General features: G+C 39.7%; 1 protein-coding gene across 7 annotated transcripts; it reads left to right on the top strand.

Moving 5' to 3' along the window:
- Positions 1–840: 840 nt before the first annotated feature.
- On the top strand, positions 841–10,237 carry LOC126587201 (mediator of RNA polymerase II transcription subunit 16-like). Of its 7 annotated transcripts, none has more exons than XR_007611003.1 (18): positions 841–1,424; positions 2,171–2,239; positions 2,627–2,715; positions 3,176–3,288; positions 3,459–3,560; positions 3,767–3,857; positions 3,978–4,574; positions 4,813–5,431; positions 5,518–5,597; positions 5,779–5,861; positions 6,659–6,895; positions 7,280–7,451; positions 7,807–8,324; positions 8,570–8,746; positions 8,979–9,356; positions 9,445–9,620; positions 9,713–9,760; positions 9,914–10,237. XR_007611003.1 is itself a non-coding variant. In XM_050252226.1 (17 exons), exons 1-16 carry the CDS (start codon positions 1,177–1,179, stop codon positions 9,589–9,591), a joined length of 3,720 nt encoding a protein of 1,239 aa, XP_050108183.1. In that variant the 5' UTR covers positions 841–1,176; the 3' UTR covers positions 9,592–9,620; positions 9,713–10,237. The 7 variants fall into 7 exon arrangements, 3 of the variants coding, with proteins under 3 accessions (XP_050108183.1, XP_050108182.1, XP_050108185.1); XR_007611004.1 differs by having other exon boundaries at positions 9,898–10,237; XR_007611001.1 differs by having other exon boundaries at positions 9,445–9,760.
- The last annotated feature ends 436 nt before the right edge of the window (positions 10,238–10,673 follow it).

The following is a 10,673-nucleotide window of genomic DNA, read 5'->3' as shown; positions in this document are numbered from 1 at the left end:
CTCATGTTTTGTATGGTCATGGTTAACTCACGTTAATATTTTATATTATTTTTTTATACAGATAATAAGACAAAAATGAATAGTAATATAAAATGTTGACGTGACTTAAACTTGATCACACAAACAAAAGAACACAGGAGGGCACAAAAAATGAGAGGGCAGAGAATCTGCCTCCCTTCCAATCAGGCCAAGAAAGAAAGGACAAATACCATTTGCCGTTGACAACTCCCTCCCCATTTTTTAAGAAAATATTTTGTTCAAGTTATATACACGATTTTGCTAACTACGCATGGTGTGTAGGATGTGCCCTTCTAACCTTCGATATTTAATTTTCATTAACCAATAATTTTAAAATTCTGCTTAGCAGCAAGCGTATGTTACATGGCTTGACATTAACTCACCATTGGACCATCCACTAACATATTTTTCCCTTTGTTAGTTTGTGTATTTGGGGTCATTTTCTTTTCTTACAAAATACGTCACTCATATGATCACATATTCAACAAGTAGGACTCTTGTATTAGAGAAAGTCGTAGATTTGAACATTATATCGTGTGAGATGCCCTCTAAAGACTCGATTAGTGGGAGCAAGGAGCCTTGAATGTGATTATTTGTGTGTTGATTCGTTATATGATCAAATAAGTGACGTAATTGATTATGCAAACTCAAGAATTTGACTACAGGAATTTTTGCTCAATCCCTAAAAACCCGTGTGCCAAGAGACTTCGCAAAACTTTAGGCCAACACAAACAATGAAGACAAGATGTTGACAGTGACACCCATAAAAATAAATCCAACACCACCAACACCTGGAAATTGGGTTTTGGGATCACATGCCTTTCTCAGAAACCCAAAAACCCTAAAAAAAAAAAAAAAAAAATCAATCAAAATCGCCTCAAACCTGCCCTCAAAATCCAAAAAAGAAAACAAAATCCAATTCCAATCCCCCAATTCAGTCCCCCTCTCTCTCCTCTCTCTCTCAACATATTCAAACATACACACTAACCCCACTACTCTCTCCATCTCTCTCTATCTCTCTCTCTCTCTCTCGCTTTCCACAGTGATTTCTGTCGCCTTCAATTACGACTTTCCGCCACTCACAATCTTCTGTCTCTCTCTCTCTCTCTCTGTGCTTTGTGATTCCTTGTATATATAATTTTTTAGGGTTTTGGGGTAATGAGTCAAGTGAAGGACTCTGACGACGAGACTGTAGCTCACTCCCTTGAGATCGATAAGCCCGAAACTGGGAGTGTTGAGAGCATCGGAGGAGGGGAAATCGAAGAGGAAGACCCGGTGGACAAGCCCGACGACCCCATGGACGAAGACGCCGCCAGCCCCGCCGCCGTCTTCTGTATCCGGCTCAAGCAGCCCAGGTCCAATTTGCAGCACAAGATGAGCGTCCCCGAGCTTTGTCGCAATTTTAGGTATATTTTAATGTTCCAGCTGCAATTAGTTCAATTTTGAGTTTTTTTTTCATTGAATTATGCATCTTTTTTTTTTTTGTGGGGGTGGTGGGCATTTGATTGAATTGTGTTTACAATTTTGTTCTGAAGCGGTATTACGAATCAAATGAATAGAATTGTGTGTTTGAACTCTGTAGTTGTTTGTTCATTGAGAAAAATTCTGAATTTACTGAAATGAAATAAGAAATTGTTGTTATATAGTGTATACCGAGGTGGGAAAGAGAGAAAAGTTGTTGACTTTGAAATGTGGAGAAAGAAGTATTGACATTGGGGATTCTATGGCTGGTAATTACCGAAATTTTAGGTCTTTATTGATTTAGTTACGCCATTGCCCTATGAACTGTTGCCAGTTGATAACTTTCCACGATGTGAATAAAGGTGGACATAAGAGTTTTGAGTACCGGATAGTGGCTACTTCATTCTGACAACACTGGACAACTTACCACATCTCTACACTGCGTAATTCGGTTGTTAGTTTTAATAACAATTACTCGCCTTAGTGTGAGAGGCGTAGGGGTTATCAGCTTCATTATGGCCAAGGTAACTAGAAATCTGAAAATGAGAAGCATAATGGAAAGCTAGTTGGAAAATATATTACTTCCTTATTAACATGACACTGCTAAATTGCCCTGGACATCTTACATTTATGTTTTAAGTTACATACAGAAGATTTGGCTTTATGTGTACCCTTTTTGATTGTTTCCTAGTGCTGTTGCATGGTGTGGGAAGCTGAATGCCATCGCTTGTGCATCCGAAACTTGTGCAAGAATTCCAAGGTTGGTTTTCCTTGTTTATGCTCACTTTTTTCTTAGTCTCATGAAATGTGGGATTTATTCTGTTATGACAATGTGCTTGATTATGGAACCTACCATTTATTTTTGCTTAGTTGGACCTCAGAAAGCACTATGAAAAGAAAAGGATGAATCTCTCAAGAATGTCTAAGAATTGTAGCTGGCTTTTAAAAATAGAACGTCTTTCCTTCTTTCATATAAGGTCCAATTGGAGAATCAAGGAATGACTTGAGTTTAAAAATCTAGGCAGCCTGGTTGGTGGGGATTAACCTTGCTTAAGTTTGGCCTGTATTTTATTTTGTTTTCTCCCTTGTTATTAGTTACATTGGCATACAATTATGACAATTCTTCTTATTATCGACTTTTCTGTAGTTCTAATGCAAATGCACCTTTTTGGATTCCCATACATATCGTGATCCCAGAGCGACCAACTGAGTGTGCAGTGTTCAATGTGAATGCAGGTACTTAGATGAGTTATTTGATTTTATAAGAACCTTTGATTCTTTAGATTCTTTGCCCAAGTTTTCTTCACTGCAACTTATTCAGTGAATAGCTTGATAACTATGAAGGCTTGATAATCCTCTTTGGCCTTGCTTGATGCACAGTATGATTTTGCTATGAACATCTACATATGTCAAATTTCTTTTTCTTTCCAAGCAACTCTTGCATACAAAGTTGTTTTTTAGCATCCACAGTAAAATAGTTATTACCTGCTAGTTCATTTAAGTGTTCAGATCCTATCTCATTTGGATGACAATTCCCTAAATATTGGAAGAAATTTCCTGACAGTTGGCATATGTCTTTGCATGTCTTTTTCATTCGTTGCTGGGTTAGGAAGACCTTTGATATTTTGCTTTTGCTTTCCTAAATACTGGTTCTAATTCTGTTAACCATGATAGTCACATTGAATATATTTTGCAGATTCTCCTCGTGATTCTGTTCAGTTTATTGAATGGTCCCCTACTTCTTGCTCTCGTGCCTTACTAATTGCCAATTTCCATGGGAGAGTAACGATCTGGACTCAGCCTTCTCAAGTAAGTTACACTTGCTGGACTGATTTCTCTTATGTATATAACCTTTTCCCCTTGCAAGCTTTTGAAGTGGCTTTTCCAGTAACAGCTAAATTGCAATAATCTTGGCCAATTTTCCCACATTTTTTTTACAAAACTATTATTAAATGTTTATATTTGATCTATCTGTTTAGGGGCCAGCTAATCTCGTACGTGATGCCAGCCGCTGGCAACGAGATCATGAATGGCAGCAGGATATTGCAGTTGTTACAAAGTGGCTGTCAGGAGTGTCCCCAGTAAGCAATCTTGTTTTCTGCTACTCATCTGGTTTTAGAAGATATTTTGCCCATCTGACTGTATTTTGTTCTTTGAAATGTAACATTTTAGCTTGCTTATTGTTTATATGAATATCTGATTTTACGTCTACTGGTGTGTCTACATTATTCTTTTTCAGATGGTGTTGATGGTTAATATTTTTTTAATCTTTTTGTTGATGAACCAGTATAGGTGGCTTTCCTCAAAATCAAGTACATCCTCCAATGCAAAGTCAACTTTTGAAGAAAAATTTCTTTCACAGCAGTCTCAGAATTCAGGTTTTTTTCTTCTTTTCATTGCAACCTCTCTTATTTTCAAGTTTTCTTATATGCCCCTTTTTTCATTGTTCAATGTGTGTACGGTTGGTATCTGATGCAATATTTTGTTATTTGTTGCAGCTAGGTGGCCCAGTTTTCTGTGCATCTGTTCTGTTTTCTCTTCAGGCTCTGTTCAGCTTCATTGGTCCCAGTATCCTCTTAATCAGACTAGTGCTGCACCGAAGTGGTTTCAAACAAGCAAGGGACTCTTGGGTGCTGGGCCTAGTGGGATCATGGCAGCTGATGCTATCATAACAGATAGTGGTGCCATGCATGTCGCAGGTGTTCCAATTGTAAACCCATCTACTGTTGTTGTTTGGGAGGTCACTCCTGGCATTGGAAATGGATTTCATGCAAGTCCAAAGATCAGCACAACTAATGGGGTCCCACCTTCAATAAATCCACCCAATTGGGCAGGTTTTTCCCCTTTGGCTGCATATCTGTTTAGCTGGCAGGATTATCTTATATCCGAAGCAAAGCAAGGGCGAAAGCAGACCGATCCAGATTTCAGTGATACTTTACCACTCCATTGCTCTCCAGTTTCTAATTTTTCAGCATATGTGAGTCCCGAGGCTGCATCTCAATCTGCAACTACTACTACATGGGGATCTGGAGTTACAGCAGTTGCCTTTGATCCAACTCGTGGTGGTTCTGTCATTGCTGTTGTCATAGTTGAGGGTACTAATTGTCTTCTTCCTTGAGAGCCTTTTGTTTCCCTATCTTTTACATTTGGAATTCAATTGCATGCATTTATTTGTTGATCTTTTCTAATCCAGATGTACATTTTCCCAAAAAAATTCTCCTAAAGTTGGTTGTTAGAGTCTTAATTTCTCCTAAACTAAGTTTTCTTAGAAATACGTCTGAACTATAGTAGTTGCATTAATTGAATCATGATTCCTATATTTCATGTGTGCAGGACAATACATGTCTCCTTATGATCCAGATGAGGGTCCATCGATTACAGGATGGAGAGTGCAACGGTGGGAATCATCTCTTCAGCCCGTTGTCCTTCACCAAATATTTGGAAATCCTACTTCCAGTTTTGGTGGGCAGGCACCAATGCAAACTGTTTGGCAATCCAAAGTGGACACAAGCATACAACCAACTAATGATTTTAAAAGTCACCAAGCAGCAGCGATGGCCGCAACCATTGATGCAAGGAAGACTCCTGATTCTAACATAGAGAAAGTAAAAAGAGTCAGTTTTGATCCTTTTGACCTGCCAAGTGATGTTAGAACACTTGCTCGAATAGTCTATTCTGCTCATGGTGGTGAGATTGCTGTCGCTTTTCTCCGGGGTGGGGTTCACATCTTCTCTGGTCCGAACTTTGCACCTGTTGATAATTACCAGATTAACGTCGGATCTGCAATTGCTGCCCCAGCCTTCTCATCGACAAGCTGCTGCTCAGCTTCTGTTTGGCACGATAGTGCTAAGGACCGTACAGTTTTAAAAATAATACGTGTTCTTCCTCCTGCTGTTCCAAGCAGCCAAGTGAAGGCAAACTCGTCAACCTGGGAACGTGCCATTGCGGAAAGGTACTTCCACCCTGATAAAACTTGAATCCCTGAAACTAGTTCTTATGGATGTTTAAGGTACGATAGAGTGATGGTCATCATGGCAGGTTTTGGTGGAGTCTTTTGGTTGGGGTTGATTGGTGGGATGCTGTTGGCTGTACACAGAGTGCTGCTGAGGATGGCATTGGTAATAAACCTTTGATTCCTATTGGTGGTATTCTTGTGTCACTGATAAATTGCAAAGTACTTTGAGATGTAGGAAGCAAATTATAGGTCTCCAATCCATTTTATTTGCATTTCATTGAAAATTTCTTTACTAAATTATGTGCACAACCTTCTGACCGTGGTTTTTTGTTTGTTTGTTGCAGTTTCTCTGAATAGTGTCATTGCAGTACTGGATGCAGATTTTCATTCTCTTCCTTCTACTCAGCACAGGCAACAGTATGGTCCTGTAAGTTTTTGCTCTGACGCAGGTTGTTTCATGCTTATAGATTTTTTCTTGTCCATGCTAACTTTTTCATGACAATTAGGACCATGTGTCATTTTAGTGAAATTAGTTGCTGCATTTTTTTATTTTATAATCTTGATGCACTAACATTTTATTACTCGTATGTCAGAGATATTTTGTCCATAATTATTCTGGTGGATGGCCCTAATTTTTTGATAAAAACTTTCAGATATGATGTAATATAATTTGTTTCGTGCAAGTAGTTATATATGCTGAGTTTTAAATGAATTCAAGGTCCCATAATCTTTTCTTATCTGAATGGCCTGGTATTGTTGACTCTCTTGCTGTTAAAGGCTATTGGCATTACATGTAAGAGGTGTTGACAATTCTACTTGCTTCTTATTTTCTCAAGCAAAGTATCACCTAGATGGCCTCCCTGTTTCCCATGCTGGAGATTGTAAAAGTATCTTGGCGTGTCTTATAAGGAAAAAGTTGTTTTGGGATATTTTAAGACAGATTGCATGGGAAACTGACTAGATGGGAAAATGGCTAGATTGTAATTTGAAGTTGAGGCTTTGCGCATGACTTTTTGGCCTAAAGACTCGAGTTTTCAATCAACTTTTCATGCTGTTGCATGGCTACATCCTGCCTTTTTATTATCCTTTTCTATCCCTGTTTTTAGGTTCAGGACAGGGTTTAGTAGTTCACAGTCACACATCCTTACCATTCCAGCCTCAGTTTCACGTCTTTGTTGACTACTTTTGTTGTTTGACTAAGAAAATTATTCTGTTTTGATGCAGAGTCTTGACAGGATAAAGTGCAGGCTACTGGAAGGTACAAATGCACAAGAAGTTAGGGCGATGGTTTTAGACATGCAAGCCAGGTTGTTGCTTGACATGCTGGGGAAAGGAATAGAATCAGCATTAATAAATCCATCTGCTTTGGTACCAGAGCCATGGCAGGCATCTGGCGAAATGTTATCAGGCATTGATCCTGAAGCAATGGCTATTGAACCAGCACTAGTTCCACATATTCAGGTTTTCTGTTGACTGTTCTTAATCTTAAAACTTATTGTTTTCGTCTGTTGAAAGTTATACACTGAAGAATGGTCATGCCGTCGCTAAAAGTTTGACAAATAATTGGTGGTTGTGTTACATTTCAATTGGTGGTTTATTGAAATGTATATTTTATTGTCAACAATGTGGAATCCAGTCATGTAGGTGCATGATTATGGTTATGACCTGGTCCTCATTTCTATGAAATAAATAGTAGAAGTATGCGTGAGCTAGTTTGGGCTTGTAAAGTCCATGTATGGTTATGAAGATGGTTGGTTGAACCTTCCTCCAGTCAGTTCACGTGTCCCAGGATTGTTGTATGATTTTCTTCAAATCTCGCGTACCTAATCTTTCCACATAATACAGGCTTACGTTGACGCAGTTCTTGATTTAGCTTCACATTTCATCACTCGCTTGCGGCGCTATGCAAGTTTTTGTCGCACACTGGCTAGCCATGCTGTTACTGCTGGAGCTGGCAGCAACCGCAATATGGTGGCTGGTCCTACCCAAAGTTCGGCTTCTCCTGCAACCAGTCAAGGTCAATGTGCATTCTTCTTCTCATTATGGAAACTGAAGATATTATTTCTATAGTTCGATTCAGGTGCAAAAGAAGTCTGAAAATTTTTTCTGTGAAAATCGCGTAAATAATCTTTTAGATCAGGATTGACCAGATATGGTTCTTTAAAAAAATCCCATACCATTTGGAAATTAGACTAGCTTCTGAGGCATCTTAGGGTTTAAGTATCATGATTTTTCTTACTCAGGAGGTGTTTGCCGTTATTTATGTTAGGAGAAACAGGCAGCATTTGAATTTTATACTTATTTATTTACTTCTTGTTTTGCGTTATCTGCAATGCAACATTTCTTTGACAATGTTGTGCTATGTTTTTCAGGGGGTCAAAGTGGAACCACAAATTCTACAGGAAACACCCAGATGCAAGCTTGGGTTCAAGGTGCCATTGCAAAGATTAGTAGCACCTCTGATGGAGTTTCCAATTCAACTCCAAACCCCATTAGCGGGCCATCTTCCTTCATGCCAATAAGTATCAACACAGGAACCTTTCCTGGTACACCTGCCGTTAGGCTAATTGGGGATTGCCATTTCCTTCATAGGTTATGCCAGCTTTTGCTTTTCTGTTTTTTCTTTCGGCGAACTCAGCTACCCCGTTTCTCTGGGGGAGCACAGAGAAATGCTGATTCAAATATGCAAAAGCCACAACCTGGTGCTCCTGGGAAGGTGGAGGAGGTCAGTTCTGTTTCTGCAAAATCATCTACAACCATGGTCAGGCCGGAGGAGGGTCAGATAGCTCGGCCCAGTCAGATACCTGGAGCAAAAGGAGTTGAAGAAGGACCTGCTGGAAGGTCAAGATTGGGTGCTGGAAATGCTGGTCAGGGTTACACTTTTGAGGAGGTAGAAACTGATGCTCTCTTCGTCCAAGATCTCTACAAAAAATTACATGTTGCCTTAGTTGTTTATATCTGGTTTATATTATTTGATTTGTGAATTGTGAATGGGATTTTCAATCTTTATGTCTCATTTTTGGAAATTTGACACACTATAAGGGTATTCTGAATTAATTGGATAATTCCGTTCATCATAGAAAATTGATAAGCAAAAGCTAGAATGATGTAATGCACTCTGTTGCTGTCCTGCAGGTGAAAGTCCTTTTCCTCATCCTTATGGATCTTTGTCGGCGAACAGCAAGCCTGGCACATCCATTGCCAGTTTCTCAGGTTGGAAGCAGCAACATTCAGGTGCGGCTGCATTATATTGATGGTAATTATACAGTTCTTCCGGAGGTTGTTGAAGCATCCCTTGGCCCGCATATGCAGGTATAGTTGTATTCCTTACCACTCATGATCATGGAGTGGCATGGTTTCTGCTCTACTTATCAATAATGCTGCTAAACTCAATGCCTGCAACTTTATTCTGTAAAGGAGGATTAACTTTCTTGTTTTGCTTAAAGTTCTCTAAAATCTTTAAGAGTAACTTTACTTAATTTTTTAGTGTCAATCACAATCTGAAATCTCATAGTAACAATCTTTTTTTTGATGGGCTATACAGAATATGCCCCGGCCTAGAGGTGCAGATGCTGCTGGTCTGTTACTCCGAGAGTTAGAACTCCACCCTCCAGCTGAAGAGTGGCATAGGCGCAACATGTACGGTGGGCCTTGGTCTGATCCAGATGACATGGGCCCTCAAGATGATACCCCCAAGCTATGTAATTCTTCAGACCTACCTGATTCTGGATCTTTGGAAAGTTGTGATGTTTATTATGGAGCCCATGGCCTGTGGCCAAGGAAGCGCAGGATGTCTGAAAGAGATGCAGCTTTTGGCCTAAATACTTCTGTGGGTCTAGGGGCATATCTGGGCATAATGGGTTCACGGAGAGATGTTGTTACTGCCGTATGGAAGACTGGGCTTGAAGGGGTTTGGTACAAGGTTTGATATGAAAAGTCAATGTTGTTTGTCTCCCCATCTTAACTGGTAGTGATCCTATGAATCTTATTTTGTACTCGTGTGCATGCAGTGCATAAGATGTTTGCGGCAGACGTCAGCTTTTGCTTCCCCAGATGCTGCTACTGCAGCGAATCAAACTGGGCGGGAGACTTGGTGGATCAGCCGCTGGGTTTATTGCTGTCCTATGTGTGGCGGAACATGGGTTCGAGTTGTATAGGTGACTGAACTGACTGAATTATTTATTAGGTGAGTTCCTAATCCTTTTACAAATGAACGAGTTCCAAGGTGGACATGCATAAACCGTTGCTGATCGTTGACGACTGAGTCATATGGCGCAGATTGGACATATACAGTACAAGCGTTCGTTAAGGCAGTCAGTTACCTTGGTGAGTGGTTGTTGGTTAAAAGAAATCAGGGGCACCCTGCTCGTTATTTTCGGGTTCCTGTCTAATGATAAATTCTTACTTGCAACGGAAAACTCTCCTTCACATCTGCAACTGCTGCTGAGTTACGATTCTTTTAGGGTTTCCGTTTTGCAGGTTGTAAATCATCTTCACTGACCACCTCCGTGGATCCATTTGACCTGGAGTGAGAACATAACATATGATACGCATATGTAAACGTTAATGGCTGCCGCCAGGGAACGTCGTTGAGATGGTAGCATCGGCAAATGTCTCTCGTGGATCCACTTGCTTTACCACGTTGCTAGATTTGTAGTTTTAACACTGGAGTTGCACGAACTTTGCCGTTCTTCTGGGCGTGGGGTTGTGAAGGCAGGTGGTTGGTAGGGTTCCTGTTTTCTATGTTGTAAACATTTTTGAAGCAAATCAATACAAACATATTCACTCTTTTCTTTTTCCTAATCCTAATTGGTATAGTGGATAGGAGAAATATTTTTGCTGACCACGATGGCAATGCTCACCGCTCTATTCACTACCGAGATTAGTTTACATTTTGAGATTTGTATAGTGGATAGATACAAATTTCAAAATTTAAACTCATCTAATAGTGGCGAGCATTTCCACCGCTTGAGGGTGTTGAGATGCACCCGTAATCATCTCTTTTGTGTCTCTGTTTGTTAAGTAATTTTCAGTGTAGTGATAGTTCTCTTTTTAGTTTTGGAACAATTTGAAGTTTAAATTCTGTACATGTTATGCTCGCCTATCAACCAGCTTTTAGCTCTTATTCTAATGACAGTTCCTTATCAATGTTGGGTTGAATTTCGGATTTTGTTGCACGCATTTATCAATTAGCTTTTACATTAATAATAATTTTCTTCTAAACACATAAATTAATAAC

Source organism: Malus sylvestris, chromosome 10 (genome assembly GCF_916048215.2).
Source record: "Malus sylvestris chromosome 10, drMalSylv7.2, whole genome shotgun sequence".
Lineage (NCBI taxonomy): Eukaryota > Viridiplantae > Streptophyta > Magnoliopsida > Rosales > Rosaceae > Malus > Malus sylvestris.
Note: the sequence above shows the minus strand (reverse complement) of the source record. Positions and strands in the feature narration are given on the sequence as shown.